The sequence below is a fragment of the Manacus candei genome, unplaced genomic scaffold, assembly GCF_025592945.1.
Source record: "Manacus candei isolate 608988 ecotype Guabito, Panama unplaced genomic scaffold, ASM2559294v1 h1tg000042l, whole genome shotgun sequence".
Lineage (NCBI taxonomy): Eukaryota > Metazoa > Chordata > Aves > Passeriformes > Pipridae > Manacus > Manacus candei.
In genome coordinates this window covers 4,747,453-4,774,634 of record NW_026138090.1, presented here as the reverse complement: position 1 = coordinate 4,774,634, position 27,182 = coordinate 4,747,453, and the positions used below count along the sequence as shown (strand labels likewise).

General features: G+C 40.7%; 1 protein-coding gene across 1 annotated transcript in view; it reads left to right on the top strand.

Annotated features, from left to right (window-relative positions):
• The first annotated feature begins 4,709 nt into the window (after positions 1-4,709).
• The window catches only part of DMTF1 (cyclin D binding myb like transcription factor 1), a 29,706-nt gene continuing 7,233 nt past the window's right edge, over positions 4,710-27,182 (top strand). Inside the window, exons 1-13 of the mRNA XM_051795294.1 lie at positions 4,710-5,159; positions 11,431-11,547; positions 12,078-12,197; positions 13,161-13,255; positions 13,979-14,093; positions 16,680-16,756; positions 18,169-18,326; positions 19,134-19,166; positions 20,293-20,402; positions 21,017-21,245; positions 22,849-23,000; positions 24,417-24,632; positions 26,975-27,060. Coding sequence (XP_051651254.1) covers positions 11,439-11,547; positions 12,078-12,197; positions 13,161-13,255; positions 13,979-14,093; positions 16,680-16,756; positions 18,169-18,326; positions 19,134-19,166; positions 20,293-20,402; positions 21,017-21,245; positions 22,849-23,000; positions 24,417-24,632; positions 26,975-27,060 — 1,500 coding nt within the window. The 5' untranslated portion in view covers positions 4,710-5,159; positions 11,431-11,438. The remainder of the gene's footprint in view (positions 5,160-11,430; positions 11,548-12,077; positions 12,198-13,160; positions 13,256-13,978; positions 14,094-16,679; positions 16,757-18,168; positions 18,327-19,133; positions 19,167-20,292; positions 20,403-21,016; positions 21,246-22,848; positions 23,001-24,416; positions 24,633-26,974; positions 27,061-27,182) is intronic.

Here is a 27,182-nt window from a genome sequence, read left to right as displayed (position 1 = left end):
GTATTATCATGAGTACCCCCAGTTGTTGTTTTTTAAATTGTCCTCCATGTTGTCTTCTTCTTCTCCCCTCAGTTTTCCCGCCTTTTCCCTGTTTTCCCGCTCCTCTGCCTGCCATTGGTCAGTGTTTGGTGCAGTGCAGAGGTAGCTGTCATTGGTCCATTCCCTTAAGTTACACCTTAACTCCGCCCCTCTTTACCCAGTTGTCCAATCACCTTTATCCCCAAGTTGTCAGTCTCTTGCTCCTCCCTAGCCCAAACTCCACCCTCAAACCTACCCTATATAAGTTGTTGTTCCCTCAATAAACTTTGGCATTGCACCTCGACCTCCACTGTGTGAAGAACCCTTCTTTGCAGTGCTCGACCCCATTCCCTTTTTCCCGCGGGTCATGGCAGGTCAGTCCACTAAAGACTCCCACAGGCACAAGTGAGGAAACTATGAGATCATCACCACAGACAAGGTCCCAAAATGAATCACTGCTCTCTATAGGATTATTCTTAGCCCAGGCCACAAGGTAATAATTCTTCTCAGAGGAGATTCATTCTGCAGTGAAGAATCCACACAAGCTCCCACCGACGCTCTGTTACTCCTTCTCTGGCATCTCTTTCGTGGCAGCACTTCAGAGCCTGAGCAATCCTCCATAGCCAGCCCCTACCCACTTATGTGAGCACATAAATGAGCAAGTGTTATATAAATACTAGATTGTTTATATATAGAAATGGTTTTTTTCTGTCAATGAGTAATTTGCTACACCCATATGTAATTAGATACACATATATCTATACAGATAGAAATCTATGTAAATATGAAAAATCTCATAAACAAACAGGAATCAGCCTGTCTGTAGGACCCTGCAGTGAGGAAAGGAGGTGTCTTTCCCTCCAGGTTTGTTTCCTTCAAATTGTGTCAACTACTGCTTCCACTTAGAAATACCCTCCCCTAGAGAGCAGCATCTCCATGTCTGCAACAGAAAGGTACAGTTTCTTGGGAAAGGATGGAAAAAAACATGTACAAAGGCTTAGTCATCTGATAATCCACAAGAGGTAGTCCATCTTTTCTCTGTGGACTTGATTTTCGCTTGGAGCAAAATTTTTATGACTGACATTTAAGATGCATTTTTGAAATGTGATTCCTGAACCAATGCTAAGCACCCAAATATCTGGCAATGAGACTGGGAATGGATGAGGTTACAGCAGTGGACATTTGGTGGGTCAAATCAGTGGTTCAGCTCCACCAGCCCAAAGGGGCAGAGGGAATATCTCGTGCTAAGTGGGCACAACAGATAAATACATGCAGCCAAATGAGAAGTTTTGGAGCTCTGGATTGCAATGACCTAAGGAAAAAGGCACCATTTGTGGCAGCATCTTTCCACGAAACCACAGTCAAGAATAGTAAACCAGTCCAGAGTCTGAACTGGGACCAGTACACCAGGCTGCATTAAGCAAGGCACATCATATATATTAAGGCAGAGGAGAAGGACCATTCCCCTGTGAGCACCAAAGATCCTTCTGATGGCAGTGCAGAGACATCCTTATTGAGGTCCAGTCCACTGAAATGAGTACTTCCTTTTTCATTTAATTATTTCATGAACTTACAGGAGCCGAAATTCTTAAGACCCCCATCCTTCCTGCATTATAGGCCACTTGCATCTGCTCTGGCCAGTTCTGAAACTGCTGTAAATGCTGCTACATGCCTAAACAGCAGCTGGTCAGGGCAGCATGTGGAGCACCTGCTCAGGAAGATTTTAAAAAGTGAGGCAGTTGCAAAAGTAGGGTACAGGTAAAGAGGCTAAAAGAGAGAGACAGCTGAGGACATGTGGCTGCAGCTGTTTTTTTGGAAGGAGATTCTCCATGCCAAAGGGGTGCAGCACTGACATCATGTTATCATGAGGAGCTGAGGAGATCCCTGTATCAGTTCATCCCTGCAATTGCCTCACCAGCCCTTCCTGCCCTCAGGCCCTCAGCTGCACATCATCTGGGATGTCAGTCTCCCCAAACTGGAGACAAAAGGTAGTAAGCAACATGTTCATACACCAGCCCATGGGTTAGATAATATAATCAAGAGTTATTGCTTTCTCTTCCAGCTACAACAAAGTCTGCTTCGGGGCCTCCTATATTGATCACTACAACTCCTCTCAGTCACCTACTTCAGATTTACACCATACACACTTTTATGGGTCATTTCAAAAACAATCTGCTAAGGTCAGACACACTTCATGTCATCTTGTACATCATCCACCCTGAACACCTCTCAGTATTTAGTACACATAATTTTTTCTAATTTCTACTTTTTGAATTTCTTCTCTTGAATTTTGCAGAATAGAACTTTATTTCTTCTATTACAAAAAAGGCTCTGTACCAAGATTTCTGTCACCACCCGTCTAATCAGATTTTGGATTATAAAGTTCACGCTTTGGCTTCAGGATTTACAATGAGTCACCAGCATGCTGATCCTCTTTCTCACTTCTTCATCTTACCAAGCAGTCTCACTTCTCCCCAAATGCCTGATGAGAAGTGAGTGCACTGTACCCACAAAGCAATGCTAATTGGGCTTTAACTCCATTGCAGCAGAGGGAGAGATGTTCCATCTCTGGGATGCAATTGGTGGGTCTGGAGCATGTGGCAGTAGGGACATCTGGTGGCTACCAGGAACATGAGGCCTCTGGAATAAAACTCAGTATGAGTTAATAAAAAGCTAACTTAATTTTAAAAAAAGAGATTGTTAGGTCCATAGCAAACTCTGTGTTTGAGTCTTTCATCAACTTAAATAGGTATAGGTGCATGTAATTGTTCCATTAACATGAGACAACTCAGGATGCATGAACCTCATTTGCTCTACAAAACAAGAGTGTTACAGAGTGAGATTTCATCCTGCTCCTGAAACACCAGAGAACTCCAGTCATCATTTTATTTACATCTACCTTGAATTTGATATCAAGTAAATAAAAAAACTTGAGATTCCTGAGGTTTGATGTACAGAAATAGCAAGTATACAGAGACCACAGCTAATTTAAATGTGCATTGAACAAAACAGATGCTATAAGTCTTGCTTTCAGATCCTTATCCCAGCTACCTTCTTGTCCCAGCTCCGTATTTTCTCTCTTTTCTTTCACTACCATAGTTTTATGTGCAGTGTCTCCTCCCTAAGCTGCCCTGCCTTCCCAAGACAATCTGAGTCCCATCTACAAGCCTTTGTTTCACAGGTGCAAATCCTCACCTTTTCTTCATGACTGTTTAACGTAGAGTAGGAGACAGCAAAACTGAGCTTTGTAATCATTAAGGCTGGAAGGGACCTCTAAGATCATCGAGTCCAAGTGTTAACCCAGCATTGGCAAGTCCACCACTAAACCACGTCCCTAAGTGTCAGATCTACATGCATTTTGAACACTTCAAGGGATGGTGATTCCACTACTTCCCCAGGCAGCCTGTTCCAATGCTTGACCATCACCACCACCCTTTCAGTCAAGAAATTTTTCCTAATATCCAATTTACACCTGCCCTGGCACAACTTGAGGCCGTTTCCTCTTATCCTATCACTTGCTACCAGGGAGAAGAGATCGACCCCCACATGGCTACAACCTCCTTTCAGGGAGTTGTAGAGAGTGACAAGGTCACCCTGAGCCTCCTTTTCTCCAGGATAAATATCTACAGTGAATTTATCCTGGACGTAAACAGCTCTTGCAGCTGCTCCTCATCAGACTTGTGTTCCATCCCCTTCACCAGCTCCATTGCCCTTCTCTGGACATACTTCAGCCCCTCAATGTCTTTCTTGTAGTTAGGGGTCCAAAACTGAACCCAGGATTCAAGGTGTGGCCACAGCAGTGCCAAGTAGAGGGACACAGTCACTGCCCTGGTCCTGCTGGCCACCCTATTCCTGACACAAGCCAGGATGTCACTTGCCTTCTTGGCCACCTGGGCACACTGCTGACTCACATTCAGCCAGCTGTCAAACAACACCCCTGGTTCCTTTTCTGCTTCACCCCCTTCCACAGAAACACAGAGCCATGCTGGAAGGACCCTGTTTGCCCCAGTATCTCAGCTGTAGCATACTCAGGGCAACCAGAGTGACCTGAAACCTTATGGGCAAGATGCAGTTGCCTAATCACGGTCATCTAACCCCATCTGAGATGTCCTAGGCTAGATGGGGCATTAGTCCTGCCTTGTCTCCCTCCAGATGCTGCCTCAGAAGCACACAGGACTCACTGGTCATGTGCAGGCATCTGTGAGGCTTTTAGGGGTTTAAGGTATTAAAAGGCACCAGATGTTTAGGACAATTGAATTCTGCCTGGCAAACAGATTCTGCTGACCTCTCCCAAAGTGTCAGGCTTCCAACAGCCTGTGAGGAAGGTTTGCAGAAAAAGCTGTTCTCAGGGGACAAGGGCACGTTTCAAAGCTCTCAAGGTTTGAGGAGGATGCAGCTGGACAGAAGTGGCCAAAAAGAAGTGGTGGAAGTGCTACAAGGATTTTAGACAAAAATTGTGGGCAGGGGGTGCCAGGCGCCATCTTGCCCTTATCTACCCTCTTTGTCTGTGAGGGGGCTCAGCGGGTAGACTCTATTTTGCCAAGGATTGTGGCACCTACAAGCACCCAGAACACAGGGCAGGGAGCACCGCAAACATACTTGTTTATTCTCAGCTTTATGGCTCATTTTTGATTATAAGCCTTGTTTTTTTGCGAGGTCGTTGGGCACGAGGGAAATGGAAGAGTGATCCATTGATCAGGCATCACAACAAGGAGGTGATGGAGACATCGTCCCTGGAGGTGTTTAATGAAAAGACCGGGCACGGGACTTAGAGCCACGGTGGTGTTCGGCCAGAGCTTGAACTCGGTATTTTCAGAGCTTAAGCGATAGTCTGAGGAAGGACGTGTGGGTGTTACAAGGGGTGTCTGTCCCAGGAGGCCCCTCAGCGAGGCGGCGGCTCCGTGCGCTTTGTGGCGCCGCTGGCGCTCGGGGCCGCGCTCCGTGCACTTTGTGGCGCCGGGCGGGCGGGCGGAAGCGCCGGGCGGGCGGGCGCGGGCCCTTCCGGCGGGCTCGCAGCGCCTCGCCCCGCCGCCACCGCCTCCGCCTCCCCCGCTCGCCGCCCGCCGCCCGCCCGGCGCCTCCATCCTGGTACTTGGGAGTCTCCATCCTGGTTTCTCAAGTGCCCGGACCCAAAACAGGAAGTAAGTGCGCAGGGGCCCGGCGGGATCGCAGGGCCGGGAGCTGCGGGCGGCGGCGGAGCGCGGCGGGGACGGGGCGGGGAGGGAGCGGCTTGGTGCGGCCCTGCGGCTCGCCGCGCTCCAACCGGGCTGGCGGGCGGGCAAGGCCGGGCCGGGCTGGGCGAGCAGCAGGGCCCGCGGCGGGGTCACCCCGCGCCGCCGCCCGCCGGGGACACGGGAAAATGGCGGCGGCCCCGGGGCCAAATGGCGGCGCTGCGGCCGCGGGGCTGAGGCGGGCGATGAGGCGGGCCCGGAGCCGCCGCCCCGGGGGCAGTGCCGGGGCCGGGCCGCTGCCTCCCGCCGGCTTCTCCCCTGGGAGAGCACTGGGCCAGCCCTGGGCCGCGGCTCCCCGCCTTCCCGGGGTGCTGCCCGGGTGTCTGGAGCGCTACGCAGGAGGAAATTGGGAAGGGGGTGGACGGACCCTGGAAATCACCAAACCTGGGCTCCCTTGGGAGGGCAGGGCGGCCAGCGCGTTTATTATATTTATTATATCTTAATTAATGTTTTTATTATTGTTATTTCTGTTTTAAACTCTCTCTCCCTCTCCCAGTCGGATGTCTTGTAATAAAAGGCCACCTGCACGATCACGTTCGAATCTCCCATTTTCCCCTCGCTTGGGGTATCCTGAGCTTGTGGCTTTTATCTGTTTTGTTTCATAATCTCGGGGGGGTTTTTTGTTTGTTTGTTTGTTTTTTTTATGCCGAGATTTGTGGTTGCTTGGGGGTTTTATTTATAAGTGTTGTCTGAAATGTGCGAGTCTGCCAAGATCAGGGGTTTCATCTTAGAGCGGTACCAGGATTTTTCTGTGCTAGAATTATGCTCTCTGTTTTGCTAGAATAAAGGATTCCGGTCGGAAAACCCTTCTTTTCTCCTTTTTTTTTTTTTTCTTTTTGAGGTCTCTGTGTTCTTGGTTGTGCCCTTGAGAGTGGGTAAGCGTATTGCATTTGCATCAGCTACTTCTTTAGCTGAGAGATAGTGTTTGTGTGTGTTCATTCACAAAGAGTTACCATTGTTTGGCCTCACCTGGCTATTGTTAGTTGAAGTAATCTAGAAAATGCTTTTTGTTTGCCAGCGCTGCTCTGGCCACAGATGTAACTTGGCCTCTTGACAGCATAGTTAAAATTCCTTTGCAAAACCAGGAGATGTGGTTTTTGCAGTGAGGTGGACACATCTCATTCAGATACTCATTTCTGTCATTGCACGTGGTTATAATAATCCACAACTTCATGATGTTTTATGACTTATGGAAAAGATTTGACATCAACTAAAACTCCTTAAGTAGAATGCCTGAAAATACTGATTTTTGTCTTAACCACTCAAAATTATAAAAGGTAGGTATGTAAGAGACAAAGACCTCTGTACTGAGTTTTACATGTTCTAATAATTCCTTATTTGTGACTATTAATTCCGTGCTCATCTGCCCATGAGAAAGCAAGAGAGAAGTCTCTTTGCTTATCAGTCTTACAGTTAGGATAATAACTGTTCATATTTTTCTTGTGTGCTAAACTTCTGCCCATTGTTTGTAAAGGTGAAGAAGCTACTGTAATGCTTCGAATGAAACTGGGTTTACATGAAAGAAAAGTAATTTTAGAACATACCATACTTACCAAGATCTTTTAACCATAGTCATAACCTTGTCCCCGAGAGCCATTTTCTATTCCCAAAAAAGAAAACTTCTAACTCTCTGGTTTTGGTGATTTTGTTTTTTCCTTTTCAAAGAGCTGGGACATAGCTTTTATTTTGTTTTGTTTGGTTTTTTTTTTCCCTTGTGTGACATTTAAAGCATGCTCGGTGCTTTTTATGAAAATATCAATGGATAGGCCAGAAGTGATGGGAGTTCTGCCAAATTTGGATCAATGCAAATGAGAACACTTTGTCCCATTGTGTCTCCCATATATTCCATCTCCGCGATGGCCCACTTCTCTAAATTCCACTGATGAGTCAAATGTAGCTGTTCCTAAAGGACTGTAACCTCATGCTGATACAGATTAATAAATCTTTGTATGCCTCAAACTCAGGCCCTTGGGTCCTTGTGATTGGTGTCTGTCTGGTTTGGTTCCTTCTCATATCCATTTTTGCAGCTGTTAGAGGTAACTTCTGCATGGTGGAATTTCACATTAGAGTGGAACCCATTTGGGGTGACAAAAAGGAGGGTTTTTTTGCTGTTGAATAACAGCATAAGAGAACAGGCACTAGTTGAAAAGTAAAACCTCCTGATGACATATTAGAAGTATTGACTTGGTATGGAATACACTTAAAATTCAGGCTTCCTAAAATATGAGGTCCTGTAATGACTTTGTTTCCTGTGTGTTATTCTTGAACAAATGCCTTGAAATCCCAGTGCATTCCGTGTGATTGTTCCAGTTAAATGCCACAATAACTGGAAGCCTCCCTTAATAATCTTCAGGTTTTGCTTTTTACAAGACTTAATGAATATACTTATTGCCCAGTGCATAGAACGCAGCCCTTAAAGCAATTTCATATAGAAATTTTAAAAGATTTACAACAGTCCACTGAAGACTGTACTTAACATTCAGTTAATAGCTAGGGGCCATAACAGAATTCTGTCTTAAAGGGTAAAAATACTATTTCTTAGAAGTGCTTAATTTTTACAGCCCACAGAATAATTGAGCCCATCTGCCTGATTTAGAATTACAAGAATTTTTGGATTGAAATATTCACTTTTTTTTTTGTAGTTTGGTATAAAATCAGCTTTCTGTGGGCTTTTTTCCTGCCTAAATCTGCTGCAGGCTTCCCAAATAAATCAAAACTGCTCTATTATGTGGCTTTAGTGGAAAACTTATATTGGGATTCTGTATTAAATGGTTCTTGTAGGCAAGTATTTCCCCTTCTCTTGGGCTGCATGTTGAAACCTGTTTGAAATTGTAATGGAGCTCTGAAAATGTTGGGTTTGGTAAATACACGCAGAAATCCAACAAGGCAAAAAAATGCTTACTGAATTTACACGAATTTCTAAGGTGCTTTCTTAGAAATCTAAGATTATGCCATCCACAGTGTTGGTGTAGATGTATCCAACAGTGTTGCCTTCCCCAAAAACAAACTCTCCTTCAGAACATAAAATATTAGTGATAGATTGGCATCTCTTTAAAGAGTGTGTCTGAATCAAGGATTAGAGAAAAGCCTGGGGTTGTTCACTAAAAATTAAATATTTGAGTAAGCTTTTTGTTTAAAATAGAAAGTAGTGCATTTTCAAAAGCACATTTAGTGAAGTTATGAAAAGAAGGTGGTATTTTTGAGGTGATGAGACTACCTAGGTCATAATTCTCACTAATTAAGAAGCCTTAAGAGCATTGGCTCCAGCAGCAGCGCTGGGCTTTGGCCACTGAGCTCATCATAAACTCCAAGTGGTCCCATTGTGTGTCATATTTGATGCATGTTCAGCAACTGTGGTACACTTAATCATTGAAGTGTAAACCAGTGGTTTTTCTGTGGTCTGGAGATTGCTTCCTGTTCAGTCAGAAGAACCACCACAGTTATTGCTGGATTTGGTCACTGATTCATGTACTCACGGATTGACACCCTGTCCTGGGGTTTGATGTGTCTTTAATGAACAAGTTTGTTTGGTTGTGTTCTTCCTTCAGTTTTCTTGTATTTGTGTAGTCTAATGAATAAAAAATTATGTCCAAAATATGCACTTGACTTTGACTTAACTCCTGATGCTCTTTCCATTCAGTTTTCAGTTATGTCCAAGGCCATATCCATTAAAGTTGATGGGAATTTTTCCTGTCAGCTCAAGGGTTTGACTCTTCCTGAGTTTTTATCAGGGCTTGGTTATGGTTATTGCCTTTACTCAGAAAACTCTGAATATGCTAAACCTCAAGTATCTTACACAGAACATTATTATTTTTTTTCTGGAGAGCCTGTTTTTATACTTGCTTTTCAACTTACTATTGGGATAAAGCATTCTTGGGACATTGGCAAAAGGTTACAAAACCCTGCTCAGTCCAGGAATTACATTGAGAAATTGTTTCTTGGGAAGTCCCAGTTCCTTGAACAGTGTGTAGTGCCCAGTGTTTGGTGCTCTGCTGTACCTGGGAGCTCGAGCTGACAGCTTGATCCGAGGAGCTGCCTGTTGCTGTTGGATGTGCTGCCTCAGCTTTGGCTGTTTATTCCGTTACAGCTCTGTATGGAAGTGTCAGGGTGGCAGCTACTGATCATGGTGTATCTTCCTCCCCACCTCTGGAAATGCCACGTTTGGATCTCTGGGTGGACCTCTTTTACGCTGTGTCGTTTTTCTCTCCTAACATGGCAAACCAGCAAGGCAGAGAATGCAAAGCGACAGCCCTGACTGCCCCGTGCTGGTGATTTGGGAGCCAGATCCTGTAAACATACTAATTGATTTTCAGCAAGTCCTGAGTAACTGCTGAAAGAATGACGCAGCTTTGCTGTCTCTGTGTTCAGTCTTCCAATAAAAAAGAAGGAATAGTCTGCTGTATCTCCTGTTGTGACTGGTACTATAGTACCACTGCTTTTAGAAGAGCTTTAGGTGAAGTACATGATTGTTGTGATGTGTTTTGTAAAAAGAAATCACATGTCTTTCAAGCCTTTAGGACAGTGAAAAGAAAAATAGGGGCTTTCAGCGTGTTATCACTACCAGTTCACAAAAAACTAAAGAATTCTCCATGACGTTTCTCATAACTTTGGGAATTTTGATTACAGCAGTCCATGTAGTGAAAGTTATTCACAAAGTGTATATAAACATGAAAAAGGGAATCTGTATGTTTTGGCCCAATTTCTTCACTCCCCAAAGGCAGAATGAGTAACTCAAAACTAGTTTGATAAAGTTACAGTCTGCTAATTTAGCTGTAATGCTTTGGATGTCTTTCTTCATGTTTTAGAGTTAAGGATGCCTCATCAGGTTCCTAAAGTCAGTACTACAGCCATGCAGCAAGCAGAGGCTGTAAAACTCAGGAGATGAATCCCAAGGAAGTTTTTCCCTCCTACACTTGCACGTGGCAACAAGGACTTGTTGCTGATGGTAGATGTGAAAGTAAATTTGAGAACCCTCTGATACAAAATGGCAGTGTATCTGAAATTTTTGACACGGTCAGAGGGGTAATACCACTTCATTCGGGGAATGAGCTACTACATGTGCTTAAAGATCTGCCAAATCTTCAACAAGCTCAAGGGGTGATAAGTAATTTTATTGAAGGACTGGCAGTGGTTTTATCCTTATAGGAAGACACTTCTCTAAAATTAAATCATTTCCCACTGAAGCAGTGTTGTTAACATTATAGAGGGGATTTGAAATCCATGTTGTAAATTCCACTTATGTATGGGTAGATGAGTATCCCTGCCTGGTACATGGAAACTTTGTAATGTAATTGTGATTTCTTTTTTTAACACTATAGTCAATGATTTTTTAACAATGTAAGTAGAATTGCTGACAACAATATTTTGGCTTCAAAATAAAAGTTACAAGTACTTTTTGCCTATGTCTAAACACATAAAAAGGGCTGAACACTTAAAGGAGAAATAATATTTTCTTTTTGCAAATCTCTGCCAAATTCACCAAGCCCAGGTGCTTTAAATGGATTAAATCATTGCAAAGCTTCTGGATATTTTAGACGTGATTTCATTTAGCTTCTGCAGCAGAAAATTAGTTACATTTCTTTGTATTTGAGGGGTTAGAACTTTTGTTGTGGTGTTTTACTCTGTTTTATTTAGTCATGGTGATAATTTACATAGAATTTCTTACAAACTTTGGGTTTCTTTACTGTAGTTTTATCGTGCAAATGAGATTATCAGAAGCACTTCATATTGCCTTGATTACACTAGGAAAATATTTGTCAGTTCTGACTAGCTTTGGGTTATGTATTAGTAGAATTATGGAATGAACAGTGAAACAAATATTAGACCAAAAGCATCAGATCTGAAGAATTTAGAAATACTGAAAAAGTAATAGCTTAGGTATGTGTTTAAAAAAAAAAAAAGAACAACCCCCAAATTATTAGTAAATTGCAAATGCTTCTGAATGGGGAGTTTAGGTGCTATTTTTAACTGGAAAAGTAACTTTAAAGCTGTCTGATGTTACCCTGTGCAATATATAAGTATGCAGAAAGTAAAGGTAGGTGAATATCTTCAATTGTGGATTTCTCATGGGAAGGAGTAGACTCTGTGAAAGTTTATGCTGGTTTTTTGGGATACAGGAAGCAGAGTTATGGTCCAAGCAGAGTCCAGCTGCAGAAAAGTAATCTGTGTGTTGCTCTTTCAGGTTTGAGTATGAGCACAGTTGAAGAAGAGTCTGACACAGTGACAGTAGAAACCGTGAACTCTGTGACTTTGACTCAGGACACTGAAGGGAACCTTATACTTCATTGCCCTCAAAATGGTATAGAATTGTATTGCATAGTATTTTTTAATTCTTTTTTTGATTGATCTGACCATCATACTTCCCTGCCCCCAGATTCTACCAGCTACTGGGGTTACTATGCTACAATTGAGGTTTATGATGCTACAGTTTGTTCTGTTTCGGTTTAAAGAAGGATAAAGTGTGGAATTAGGTCTAAATCCCAAAATTGTCTATAGGTGCCCAACAGGGATATAGCTGCTCTGATTTATTTCAGTGGAAACACATCCTTAGAACCAAGCATGTACCCAAATTTGTGTAGTAAGGGACTGATTTTAATGTGACAAACTGTGGATAGAATTTACAAAGAAAATCTCACAGGAAATGTGTGTTGAGGAAAGCATGTGAACTGTTGTTGCCTGTAACTTAGACCAAGTTCCTGGGTGGCAATAAAGCTCTGAACCACCCTGTCACATTTGTTTTTACTTTTTGATTTGGCCCACTTTGTTAGAACTCTGTCCAGAGCTCCGCTTAGTTAACAGGAAGTAACCTGCATATGTTTTTGTTGTTAGAAGCTGATGAAGTAGACTCTGAAGACAGCACTGAACCTCCACACAAGAGGCTTTGCTTATCAGAGGATGATCAAAGCCTTGATGATTCCACTCCGTGCATTTCTGTTGTTGCAGTTCCAAGTAAGTTCTTTTGTGTACACTTCTAGCAAAGATATCTGTTGGTAAAGGTTAAAAGTGGATTCTTTGAATCACATTAGAATATTTTGCGTGGGTTTTTTCTTTTCAAATTTTATTAATACACTTGGGTATATCTTTATCTCTCATACCCTTGGATGGTTTTGCAGTGTTTGGTATCTGTACAGTACTGGCAAAATAGACCTGCCTTGCAGACAGAGAACTGCAGGCACAGGTGCATTGAATAAATTGAAGGATAAGTGAATGAACAGCAAATTAGATGCTCTCCGTCTGCAAAGAGAGGTTAACTTTTTTTAATGATCAAACAGTATTATTAGCATTTCAGTGTTATGTAATATTGAGGTGTATGGTCCTTTTAAGGTAGAGACTGTTTTAAAAAAGGTAGGATGAATACTGAATTAATCTTAAGGAAGTTGACTGAATATTAGATAGGTCAACTTAATCTCTCAAAGGGAGGCAAAACCAGATCTAGTTAAAATACCAATTTGCAATACCTTGAGTGGCTGTTTATTTGGTGGAACTTAATAGAAATTCCTTAGAAGTAAAGGCATTATCATGTTGAAGTTGAAGGAGAACTGGGAAAAACACATACGGGCAAAAGATTTGAATTTTATCCTTTAGTAATTGGAAAATACCAGAGGTAGGGCTGGAAAGGAAGTATTAATACAGTTCCAAATATTTGCATCATATCAGACACCTGTTGTTTATATGTTTCACTTTAGATCTTAGTTGTAGTCAAACGTAAAACTGAAGGTTTCAAAACCCATATTTAAATTTTATGAAGAGGAGCAGTTGATAATAATTTTAATGATTTTACTGTGTCAACAAATAAATACCGAATAAAGTTTTTTCAAAATTTTCAGTTCAGAGGTAGCAATGTGTAAAACTGGTAGCATGCATAAAAATGTTTCCAGAGTAAAGTGTGCAGCTAACTTACCCATTCTGAAGTTTCAGAAAATGATCAGAGCTTTGAGGTGACCATGACTGCTACCACTGAGGTAGCTGAAGATGAGATTAATGAAGGAACTGTTACCCAGATTCAGGTACAGTAAAAGTTTGAAATTTTACCTCTTTGATACATGTTTTTATTTAAATCAAAATGAAAAGATAAACAAATACCAGAAAGACTTATAAAATTAACAAGACTATTTTAATATGAAATTAGTGTATTTAAGCATGGATCTTGTTTATAAAATACTGTTCTGTTTTATGTATGAGAGAGGTTTTTTGTTAACTTACTGCCCAAAGAGCAACACAGCAAACAGTAATAGAGGTAGCCTTCCACTGGTAATCACGTGCTCTGTGGTGATCTGCATAGAAGACAAGTTTATCTGTTATTTCTGTCATTTGTTGATTATAAGTTAAGCTTTATAACAGGCCTAAGTAGGCTTTGTCTAACAATTACATGCAGTTCTCATTGTGGGTGTACCGTGTTTCAGAGTTCTGGATTGGAGGTGCTGGACGTAGTCCTTCCTCCACCAAAGCCAGTGAGACTCTTCTTATTTACTGGACATGAAACAGGAAGAAGAATGTTACTTAATTAATTCTCAGAACATCTATATATTAAGATGCTGAATCTTACTCAGGTGTTCCAAGAAAGGTGAATGTACTTTCAATGCCATATTTAAAAAGGGGCACTTTTGAACAGTCAGCAAGGTGACTTGGTGTGCTGATTCCATTTTCCCTTAAGTTATGCCTCCATGTTAATTGCAAGGTGATAAAGAATTGAAGGTCTTTACTGGGTAATTTCAAATTGGTCTTTTAAGATTCTTCAGAATGAACAGCTGGATGAAATCTCCCCAATGGGCAATGAAGAAGTGTCAGCTGTTAGTCAAGCCTGGTTCACAACCAAAGAGGATAAGGATTCTCTAACCAATAAAGGTAGGAGTTATCAAATGCTCTCCTATACTGTGAAAAGCTAAATTATTCCAAATGTCTCAGAATATTTTGCATGTTGCATAAAGTAATCTCCAGTCTGGCTTTTTGGAAATGGGCTGTGCCTGCAGTGGTGACAGTGACTGCAGTGCTGTGGTAGAGTAGGGCTGTAGGTACTGTGTGTTGGCCCAGATGGGGCAGACAGTTGTGTTTCCCTGGTCAGGAGATGGGAAGCTGCAGCAGAGAGGGGTACACCAGGAAAAAACACAATCTGACCTCAGGTTGGTGCATCTTCCTCCAGGCAGGGCTTCTTAGTCTGGCTGCCATGATTCATATTAAAGAGTTTTGGGAATGGAGGTGCTTCAGAAGAAGACAGCTCATGCAGACCAGGATCTACTGAAATAATCGCTGCTACTCCTAAAACTTCCACACCATTGGCATTCCTCCCTTTCAGAGTGAAGCTGTGCAATCATGTAGTAGTTACTGAACTTGAGAGCTTGTATTTTTTCTTTCTCCCCCAGGGCAAGTGTCTTTCTGAATCTGGAGAAACAACTTAAAGTCCAATGAAGATGCGTTGTCTCTCTAGTTTCCTTAGTCTCTCTGCTGTTTTTCTAGCTTTGACTTTTCCTATTTCTAGAGGAAAAATAGGTTTTTTTCAGTCAGTTCAAAGCAATTTCCTTTTTTGTTAGAAACCTTTAGGAAAAAATGTGATGCTTTTGTCTCACAGGAGCAAATGATCTCTTACCCAGTGAGTTTTAGTCCAGTGAACTGAGTGTACTGCCGAGTCAGTGAAAATGTGACCTGAGTGTTGGATATGAAAAATTCAGAGAAAGGGAGCTGAGCAGCTCTGTCAGTGACCACTTGCTGATCCCATGTGTACACCAGCAGTTGCTTCTAACAGACAAGTAATTTCTTCCCATTTTCTCTGTCCTTCTAATTTATTAGATTTAAAGGGCTTCAAAGCTATTCAGTGTATTCAGAAACCTACTGCATTTGTAGCTGTCTCCCAGACATATCAACTGACTATATATCATAGTGATAACAAGGGGCATTTACAGTTGCAAATGAATGAGGGCACTGAGATTCCAATTAAGAGATTTATAATTTGAGGAAGACATTTCTAGTAAAATATGCCAGGAAAAATATTTGAAAATCAGTACTACTTGAACCTTTCTTGTGATCTCTGTGATCACAGAGATCAGCCCTGGAGCAATGCCAGTATGTGCCTTCTTTTTCAGTAGCTCAGAGTTTGGCATATGTTGCCCGAGCTCATAATTTTATAGCAGTCTCCATCTGATAATGCTTTATTTCCAGACCTGTGGGCAGGTTATGATAGTGCTGACACTGAATGTGCAAACAAGTGAAGTGCAAAATATATATCCTTTCCTAAAGTAGTTGGGTATTAAAGGTTATTCTGTATAAAGAGTAGCCATGTCCCATCAAGTCAGAGGCTTGGGTAGAGGTATGAACCACAGTGACAGTAATAGATTATTGTCCTGTCTCTGTAGTTTTGGAAGAAGAGATTGAAGCCACTGGGCACACAGAAAGAGTTCTCTCTCACCAGTTCCAATGGAATTGGTAATAATGCCTGTACTTTTCATTATAATTGGATTTGAGTAAACACTCTCTTTGGTGTGTTCTGCCTCCCAACTCTGGTAATTAGCAGGCTGAGAAGGAAGTACCCTGATTTTTCTGAGCAGAGGCGGGCAGGTAGCCAGCACACACCAGTATGTAAACTGGGTCACACCGGCGTAATCTGAATTAAAAGTATGGTATGACCATAAAGGGAAAAAAGGATAATCTATGTATTTTAGAGTAGGAATGTTTTATTGATAGACTTAAGGTTTGAAGTTTTCTCTCTGAATAAAGTCGGTTGGATTTGCCTTTAAAGCTCAGCTGACATTGTAGTTACTAAGGGCTTAGACAGAGAGGAACATTATGTTTGTTTCTGTTTGTTTGCCACTTTTATTCAGGGAAATAAAACTCTCACCACGAGTTTTTATCTTGACTGTGTCCCCTGAGCATTAATCTCAGTGCAAAAGAAAGGAGAGAAATGGGGACCAGCTTGTCAAAATAGACTAAGCAGAGCATTCTACTCTGTGATTTACCTGTATGAAAAGCATTCACAGTAGGTGGCACTACTCACGTGTTGGGGAGTGTTGAGGCTTATAAGAGAAGCCTACATAGTTGCCAATTCCTCAAGTAATATTATGAGTCACATTTTAAGTTCTAGCTTCTGGAATCATTTTGAGAGCATGGAAATTTCGGCTGTCAGTTTAAAGACAAATTTTCTAGTTGCAGCTGAAGAGAAACTCTGAAAATGTGACTTGACAGCACATAGAGGAATTTATGTTCTGTTTTTAAAATATGGATGTTTTTGAAGAGAGGTCTGACTCACATTATTTAAACATCAGTTGATGGTTGCTGTCAGTTATGAAATAACATCTGTTTAAAATTCTGGTTAGCTTTTTAGTAGCTAAAATTAGTCTTTTCTTTTTTAATTGGAGTGTGAGGGTCATGTGCCAGATACTACTGTTCTTGCTTTTTTCTTGGCTTTCACTTCAGTCATTACTTTGCCGTTTCTATTTTCAGGCCATAAGTGGAAGCAAGGGATGTGGTCAAAGGAAGAAATTGACATTTTGATGAGTAACATTGAGCGTTATTTAAAGGTATGTTTGTAGTATCTTACCTGCTCCTTGGTGTGGTGATGCAGTTCTGCTAGAAGCCAGCTTTCTTTAGTACTTCCCAGAATGTTCCTAAGTGATTCTGACTGATTCATTGTAGAAATGGTCATTACCCGTTTGAAATACATAAGAAAATTATATCCATACACAGGATTTAAGTCTACTTTTAATTTTTATACTGAATATTGCCCATTTTGAGCATCCTGATGTGACATTTTACATGCCTAAATGTCTCTAAATATACATTGGTTATTCATGAAAGCTTTGGTGAAGATGGAGGGAAAAAAATTGCACTAGCAATAAAGATAATTTTCCTTACAGAGCATGAAATACAACTTTCAGACTTCCTTGATGCCATATCCCTGTTTGTTTACTACACTAACAGGATGGCTGTGTCTGCTTTCTTCCCCTTAATGTGTTGGTGTCAGAGTTCAGTGTAAATTGGCTTGCAGTTAACACAGTGATGGTGATAATTGCCCATAAGTAATATTTGTGGTAGGCTTGCAGCTGAGGATATTTGAGCTGGGCCCTTACAACTGAGAATGCATAGCCTGGATAGTACAGTTTCACCATCCTTCACTTGTGGTTTCAAAAAAAAGCCCTGAATTTAGTGTTCGTCCCACAGCATTTGTTGCAGAAAGTGTGTCTGCCCACGCATATATTAGAATTTCTGCCACAAAATCATTCATAGGTAATACTGTCTTTTAAACCTAGTGAAGCTTTTTGAAGCTAGCTAAATAACTTTTCTGAGTTACTGATGAATCATGATTCATTCTTTTCCCACTTACTTGCTTTCTTGTACTACTTTGAATAGTTTAAATATAGTGATTCTTAGTTTAAGCTGAAGTTGAACTAAGAAGTTATAGTTAAACTCAAGCTTTCCTTTCATACTTCATTCCAGTGTTTTGTTTCCATCAAAACAAGAAGAGTAGTTTAACTGAAAGAAATTGCTTTCAGATAATATCTAAAATTATGTAATAAATTGATATAACACTGTTTGACAACCTTCTCTTGTATGACCCCAGGCTAATTCCAGCACAGTATGTTTTCCATGATGTTCTCTTTGATGGTTCAATTTTTGATCTTAAAATATGCATTAGACAGATTTTTTTCTTAAATGTGGATGGAAGTTAGAGTTTCTGTGTCTACCTGGACTCCAGTATAAAAAAACCCAAAACAATAAACCCTAGTGATCAAGGTTTTGTATTTGAGGGAGCTAATCCATAAATACTCAGTTTTACTTTTGAACTGTAGTATTTGTAATACACAAAAAGTTTCATAATGGCTTCAGTTCTTAAGTGTTCTGCTTCTTGATTTCCAGGAGACTTTTATCTAAGGTGTTTTGTTTGTGGTTTGTTTTTTTGTTTTTGTTGTTTTTTTTAAATGCTTCGTTCTAGGCCCGTGGAATAAAAGATGCCACTGAAATTATATTTGAAATGTCAAAAGATGAAAGAAAAGATTTCTACAGGACAATAGCTTGGGGTCTGAATCGGCCTCTCTTTGCTGTCTATAGAAGAGTTCTTCGCATGTATGATGACAGAAACCATGTTGGAAAGTATGAAAACCTCTAATGCTGCATGGTTTTATTGGTATGAGTAGGGTCATGTATTTATGTTTGACATGTTCTGTGTGAGGCAGAAGTTGTAGCCAAGCAGATCTTCCTAATCATGTCACCTCTGCTGAATTCCAGTAAAACAACCTTGACAATAGTTGTGTTAAATTGATGCTATTCACAACTTTAAAAAAACAGATGAACAAAAAAACCCACCCAAAACGAAGGTTCGTAGCAGATTGTGATATGATTAGAAGACTTGGACACAAGCATGGGTCTTCTGAGATGTAACTTTTTCCTAGAGCTTTGACCTAGAGGTAATTGATCTCCACACTGTGCCCTTCTGTAAAACAGTGGTCTGGTGCCATCCAGAAGGGATGTTGGATTTTAGTTTTTGAAGGTAGCTGAAAATTAAAAATACCTTCTCAGTGCTGATTTAATTTTTTTTTTTTTGATGGGAAGTCAGCTTTATGGTGATTGTGAATTGGGACAGGAAGGAAGAAATAGTTGTTTATTTGAGAGACTACTATGCAAAATTTTAATTCTGTTCTTAGTAAGATGACCAAGAACGAGGAATTTTCCTGACAAATGAGGGGAGTTTTAGACCAGATAACATTAGAAATGCGCTGATGTGGAAAATGGCATTTGTTCCTCACGTTCTTTCAAAGCATTCAGTGAGATATGCTTCTTACAGCAGAAATTCCTTATTCTCTTGTAACTGAATGTGTACTGTGTGGTTAGTAAAATAAAAGTATTTATGCTGTATGCTTTCTGTTTGAAATAATGTATTTTTATTTACCTGTTGCCTAGGTATACTCCTGAGGAAATTGAAAAGCTTAAAGAGTAAGTCTCATGAACAAGGTCACTCTTCCGTGTTTATATTTAGTAGCTTGAGCAGTTTTTACAGGTTTCCTTATGTGAAATCACTGAAAAGTTACAAGTAAATTTGACTGCTCCAACACTATCCAAAAATAGTGGTCATTATCTGAAGAGAAATGAAACTATATTTGGATTTTTTTAGAAATTTTTTCCAAAGTGTATTCAGGACAACAATATGCAACAAAGTATAAAGCAAAGCTTCTGTTTCAAAGGAATGTTTCATATTTTTACAAAACAGTCAATATTTGTGGTTATGTTTGTGAGAAGCAGAAATTCCACTTCTTTTGGAAATCTGAGCGAAGGTTATTTCTAAAGAAAGTGGCAGGTCAAGAATAGGACCTCCCCTATGAAGTATTACAGAATTACATAAATTATCACTACAGCTTAAAGAGTCTCATTTTGAACATAAACCTGATCGATTAAGGAGATGGGGCTGCAGACTTTGTCCCCTCCTGCAGATTTCCAGGGTTGAGTGGTTTGAAGAAACTGTTGGACTGAAGGAGGGAAGGGAGTTCATTTCATTGCACTGATGGATATGTTGGGGTCAATTTAGCTGGTTTGTGTTGTTCCTGAGGTGCCTGTGGTTCCAGATGTGTTAGGACTAGTCAGGGCTCAACATTTTAAGCAACCCGCTGTCATGTGAGGGAGGAAAATAATTGTTAAAATTATGAACATGATTATGCAGTGTTTGGCTTCAGTTAAATTGTAGGATGCCTGGGTTTTCATCAGGCATTATTTCGATTTCTCAAGTACTCTTTATACCACCTGAAAATCTTTGAGGAGCTTGTATAGAATGAAAGTTGGCTGTTTATCCAAACCTTCATATTCTGTTTAACAATCATTAAGCCTTACAATGTTCCTGCAAGACAGATGTTTTAAGCATTTAATAAAGGAATATCCTGTGGTTTAGCTGGCCCAAAAGGCTTCTAGAAACACACAGAAAAAATAGCAGTGATGATAGAAAATAGTGAAGTATCAAAGTGTCTTTAAGCCTGTGAACTGCACATTCACCCTGTTTTTATTAGAGAGGATTTGATATTTTGGTAATCTTCTAACTGGATATAGTGCTAATGAGCATGTTTCTCTTTAGGCTGAGAGTAAAGCACGGTAACGATTGGGCCACAATAGGAGCTGCCCTGGGGAGAAGTGCTTCCTCTGTGAAAGATCGTTGCAGATTGATGAAAGATACCTGCAACACAGGTGGGGTAAATGCTGGTGTCAGAAAGGGATGTTCTGGTTAAAATTCTGTCACCTTTGTCATCACTGTTTTCAGAGGGATGTAACTCTGAACTGAGGAACTCACTGTGTGAAATCTGGGGTCAAATTAGAATGTATTTGGTGTAACTTTCTCCAGTTTCACTTCTTAAGAATCAGAATACTCAGTTTACGTTTGCAATCCGTTATCTATTATATGTTCCACTGGAGCATATTTTATTGAGGTGGATTAAAAAGCCTCCCCTTGTGTTTAATGTTTATAAACATACACTGTGTGAGTTAAGAGACAGGTGCACTTCAGAAGTAAAGTATTGTTTATTTTGTAATGTATATATTCAAATGGCAGGAAAATTTATTCATCTGGAAGAGGAAGAGAAGAGAAAGAAATTTGACAGCAGAACAATGAAATTGTGCATTTTTTAATCAAGAATGGAAACAATATAAATTGTTATTAGTTAAGAACAGTTAGATTTTCTTCACAAGTCAATAGTTGCATCTGGAATAAGGTGTTAGGCACAGAAGATAAATGTCTGTTGGTGTGTTGCAGATCAGAACAATATCTGCTGTTTGTTAAGTTGGAGGGCTTTTCTCTCTTTCAGGAAAGTGGACAGAGAAAGAAGAAAAAAGGCTGGCAGAAGTAGTGCATGAGCTGACGAGCACAGAGCCAGGTGACATTGTCACACAAGGTGTATCCTGGGCTGCTGTGGCAGAGCGGGTCGGGACACGCTCCGAGAAGCAATGCCGCTCTAAATGGCTTAACTATCTCAACTGGAAACAAAGTGGGGGCACTGAGTGGACCAAGGAAGATGAAATAAATCTGATCATGAGGTTTGTTATTTTGGTTACTTTTAAAGGCTTGTAATACGTGTTGCTGGCAGGATTCCATTGGGGTCCATTTTGCTGGTTTCTTAGACACTGAAAACTCTAGAACCCTCCAAAAATCACTGCTGTGTTTACAGTTCCTAGAGATTTATTATTGAACATACTTTTTGTTTTTTGTTTTTTTAGTGAATGTTAGTGTTCGTGAAAGGTGTCAGATTGAAAACCCTGGAGACTGAAGTCTTCTTTATTCCACAGAAAAGGTACAGCACAGGCAGCAACCATGCAAGCTTCCCACACGTGGCCCCACCGATGCGCTTTAACCCTTAACTGGAGGGTAGCTCAGTCTCCCTGCCCGTTCAGTCCTTGGCCTCTCTGCTGAGATGACCAACAAGGGTCAAGTGTGGTGGTGGTTTCTGTGATGTGGACGTCTTGTCTACAAAGAGCTAAACTGAGACTGCAAATTAATTTCATGTAGGCCACCAAACACTGATTGGATGTCAGCATCTCTGACTACATTTGAACTGGCAACCTGGTAGTGACTTTGGAAATCTTTCGCTCTCTCCAGTCCTCCTCCCATTTTGAATGCCTTTAACTCAGGCTTTTTAGCCAGTGGATATTTATGGTTGGGTGGGAATAAAAAGGCAAGACATCCAGGGAATCTAAGGATTACTTACAAAGCAATGTTCACTAATTTACTGAAGCTGTTTGACATGAACTCAAAATGAGGACCCTGATTCCACATTTCAGAATGTGCTAGTTATAAATCTTAATATTTCTGGTTTGTTCTGTCCAGATATCCTTCACTCATCCTGCAGGGTTGGTTCTGGCAGTTTTTTCCATTTTTACTTTTTTTTTTCTTTAGCTAGCCAAGAATGTCCAGTGCTATTGCTTCATTTGTGAAGAGAACTTTTCTTAACTTCCACAAAAATATTTCCCCCTCTCACTGTTCACCTCTTTCATATGCTCCATGTACAGATGAGCTGAAGGCAATTCAGAAATATTTCTTGTATTCAAACAGATTCTGGTAGAGAAGACTGTCCCTTACCTGGAGAGCCTGATGGGATTGATTTATGAGGAACTGTTTAATGCCGTAGTTAACTTCATCTACTTTGGCTAAGAAGCATCTGAGAGAAGGCAAAAATCTATGTTAAGGATGGATGGTTGTTATTTAGGAGAAAACAGAAGTAAATAACATGAAATTAATTAAGTGAAAGTTCAGAGTGAATCTCAGGAAGTATTTCCTGCCTTGTTGATGTGTTTGGGGAATGGTTTTTTTTAAAAAGAAAAGATGCAAGTACCACCACTTGGAATGCTTCATGATAATCTGATCTAAGTCCTAATGTATAAGCAAATAAGGAGAATAATCCTGCATGGCAAGGAGATGGACTGGATCATCTAACAGGTCTAGTCCATCTTCTGTGGTTTATGATTCTGCTTGACCTCTGGCAGCGTGGAGCCTTGGAAGCCTGTGTCAATTCATGAGCTCTGGTGGCCTGATCACTAGCATGTCATTCTGCGCTGTTACGTGTGACACGGCCGGAGATGTGCAACACCCCTGCCGGTCTGGAGGGCAGTTCCTAACAGGTAAATGTTTTCTGTATCCTGCCAGGATAGCGGAACTTGAAGTTTCTGATGAAAATGACATCAATTGGGATTTACTTGCTGAAGGATGGAGTAGTGTCCGCTCACCACAGTGGCTTCGGAGTAAATGGTGGACCATTAAAAGACAGATTGCAAACCACAAAGATGTTTCGTTCCCTGGTAATGTACTACTTGCATACTTCTCTTCTGAGAGCTCCTTTCACAAATGTCAAACGAATAAGGCTGCATTTTGTTGTCTGCTTACAGCATTGCTGGCCAAAGAGCACATTGCTCCTTTGCTGGAAGTTACTGACCCCCTTGGATCTGCTGGCTGAATTGCTCCTACAAGCAATCCTTAAGTGTTTCAGTCAAAACAAGCCAAGCTGATGTATACAACTAAACAGATTTTACCATCTCCCCTCGCTTTGGCTAAAGTGAGAGCATGTGTATAAGCAGCTCAGCTGGCAGATCTCAGATGATGCTGATCTTTGGTATGGAGGGCAGTGACCTCTTCAGGTGGAAGAGGATATGTATCTGCAGCCTAACTGTGGCCTCAGGTTAGATGTGTTACCTTTACCATGTTAAAATATAATCTGTGTCAGGTGCTGAGCCTCAGCTGTAGACAGAAGGTAGATCTACTATCTGCAATGAGGAGGAGGGGAGAAATCAGGAGTATAAAGCTCCCCAAATACATCTCATAGCATTTTCTCATTCTTGGTTAGAGAAAGTAGTGTCTGAGCCAGAGGATATTTCAATCTCTGTGACCTTCAGTCCTTCTTTTCTCTGACTTGGGGAGAGTAAAAAAAAATCAGAGAGATTAGTCATGGTCTAATTAGTGAAAGGTGTAATTTAATGGACACTTCTGTGGTTGTCAGTGTGGTTCTATATTAGTCATGCCTGGAGGCTGCAGTTGGGAGGGGAACACTGTTCTGCTTACCACACATTAATAGGCAGTTGTTGCATCAAATAATTCTTAATGTGAGTGCATCACTGAATCAACAGGCTCCTCTCTCTTTCCCCTGATAAAATGGCTTGATACCAAAAGTGGGAGATGTTTAAGCAGTTTGCTATACTGAGTGCTAGAAAAGCTGAGGCCTCAGTTTTGTAACCTGCTGTGGGCCTCTTCATGCACAGGTGAAGAATTGTAATATAGTCACTGTGAGATTAATTCCCTCTTCCTCCCTATTTCTAGTGGCACTACTGTCAAGCTCCTGAACAAATCCCCTTTCGTGTTTTGTAAGATTGGAGCGTTTATTTCTGGAAGCAACATTACACAACTGGTGATACTGGCACTTGATTGTAGTTTGCACTTGTTCATGTTTTTAGAGAGTTGCAAAATTTTATAAGCTTTGCTTCCCCCGCCGCCAAGCATCCTGAAATGCCTAAGTTCTATGAAAAATCAAGGTCACTGCAGTAGTTGACTATACATGTGGTTTATGTGTGTGCTAAATTTCTAGTTTTTGTATGTCTACGAATTGTTTAAGTTACCAATTCAGAAGGATTTTGGTGGTTTTTTTTCATCTTGGGTAAATCTCACATGCAGCATTTCAAATGTGCTTCTTCAACATGCTTTAGCATGAGTATTTTTTCTCTCAGTGCTGATAAAGGGTCTTAAACAACTCCACGAGAACCAAAAAAACAATCCAGGGCACCAGCTCTCAGAGAACAAATCTGGAAGTGGATTACCAAACACTAACTCTGGCTCGGGGGTTCAGCACGTGCAGATTCGCGTGGCTCGCTTGGAGGAAAACACGGGCAGTGCCCCAAGCCCCATGGCAGCTTTGCAGATTCCAGTCCAGATTACCCATGTCTGTAAGTACCTGGAACGAACAACCCACTGCCCTCTAACAAAACCTGAAGCTTTCTTACGTTTAGATGGTGAAGGAGGAGTGGGCATGTCTTAAAGAAATGTAGTAATTCTGCTGTGGTCTTGTCATAACTTCAGGTGAAGCATTTCTGGATTCCATTTACCTGTTTCTAACTTTGTTAGGCAAACGTAGATATTGCTGTGATAGTAATTCCAAGAAGCTACAGTTGGGGCACCTGGACATAGGTATTGTAGGTGTCTGTCTCTGTGTGTGCACACAGGAGTTTGCCACATAGCCTGTTCTTTGAGAAGCCTTCAGTACACAAGCCTCTTAGTGAAGATGCAGAACATATGTTTATTCCTTAAGTTTCTTTGATGGCTCCTGTGCAGAACAACGAATATCATGTACAGGGACTCCTTTTGTAGATTATATATGCTACTGTCCCTCAGTTCTGATGAAGGACACTGAAGAGAAGGTGTGTAATGTTTTTTCTAGTCCTGCTCTTTATTATGCAGTTATTTCTAGGCACAAACACTCTGTAAAGTGTTAGCTGCCAAGTCACCCTGACATTCAGCCAATGTTCTGCTCTAACCACTATATTTTTTTTCTTAAGCTGATGCTTCTCTTAAGGATGAACTTTGCTCATTAGCAAACTTTTAGTACCAAGTCTACTTTGATTATAGTTTTTATTGCTTGGTTTTTTAACTGATTTTATTAACTCCAGTCACCCCATATGCAGACTGTGGTCTCCACCATATCCTATTTTGCACCATTCATGTTTGTGAATTTAATTAGGAAAATTTAGTGCTTTGGTCTTGCTGATTACCAAATTAGTTGATCAGACTATGACTAAGTAGGCATTTGGTAAACAGTTTTCTGTTTATAATTTCATTAGGTTAGCCTATCTTTATCTACTTATCAAGTGCTATCTTCATCCGATGTGTGGGGTTTTTTTTTAATTAGAATGACATGCAACACCCAGCCAAGAACTTTTTATCTGTCATAATATGTCAGTGGTCTCAGACTTTGAACAAAGCTTGGTCAAAGCTGTTGGGTTTTGATGAGCAGGCAAGATGGGCTGGTATTCTGTAACCTTTAGTCCTTTTTGAATTGAATCCCGGAACAGTTATTTTGTGACTTCACTTGTCCCTGTCTGCCTAACAAGCCTTTTTCCCCATTTTAGTCTGCTTTTCCGAAGAATTTCTGGTTGTGTAATCAAAGTGAATTTTGTATTGTGTCTTTCCATATCTCATGAGAGCTGAACCTATTGGCCACTTTCAGCTGCATTTGATAGAAAGCTCAAGGTTTCAAAGGGGCAGTTGCTGCAGGTTTTATGAACACAGCTGGCTGGATGACTGAAGGGCCACAGCTCTGCTACTGGGTAGCAGGAAACCTGCAGCAGGAAATCTTGAACATGACACTGTAACAATAAAAGCTTCAAAACTGAAGCTTTTATCTTAAGAGATCAAAATTACTCTAATTTGCAGCCAGAGAGTCTGAGATGGCAAAGTTTCCAGTGCTTGGATCGCTGTTGTAATCTTGTAGGTCTTTTCCCCTTTTTGATATTTAGGAAGTTACTGGATAATCCCAGGCAAAGTATTAATTTGCCTTCAGCTTCCTGGAACTTGTGATTTTTTTAAGACTAAGTAGAAATCGTAATTATGGTTATAAACATTTTGGTACAAGTTGTTTGGACCTGGTGATCTTGAAATACCTCATGCATCAATTGTTTTCAATGCCTCTCTTCATTACTTTTAGAATTAGTGGAGATAATTTCATAAATAATTACACAAAATATTTACAGCTTTTATACACTGCCATCACAACACACAGGATAGGCAAATACCTTGGGAAGCATCTGATGTTTCATCAGTGGTAGACACACTGTGGAGGGCAGAAGAAATTAAAAATACCAGAAAAAAAAAGAGGTCTGTTGGAAACACAACAATATTAAACCTGACACCAGTTTAAAACAAGCAATACATAATCCAAAGAGTATCATTACACCAAAGGGTATCGTTACATTAGAACCTCTTACAAATCTGATTACAAAAAGTAATTAAATCACGTCAGAAACTTTTATTTGTCTGCTTTTATCTCTGTGCACTAAACCCATACTTACTTTCATTTGCTCTTTTGGATTGTAGAATGCTCTCCTTAAATAGTATTGTGTCTTGTGTACCAATTAGAGAACCTTGTCATTAGGATTGCGGCCAGTTTTCTTTTTCCTCTTAGTGGAATTAACAGTACCCTGCCATGTAGTAATTATAGTATGTTATGCTCTCTGCAGGACTGAACATTCTGGTTTACATACTTTCTTTTTCTTTTTTTTATTTCCTTTTGCAGCCTCAACTGATTCCCCTGCTGCTACTGTTGACTCTGAGACAATAACACTAAACAGTGGAACACTACAGACCTTTGAGATTCTTCCAGTAAGTAACACAGTTTGTTACTGTGTTTTTTTCTTTTAAGCCCAGCTACTTCTTAGACTACAGAACTGTGTGTTTCAATAACAAAAGTTTTCAAGTGGAAAGAGGAAGTTAAGAGCTCTGAA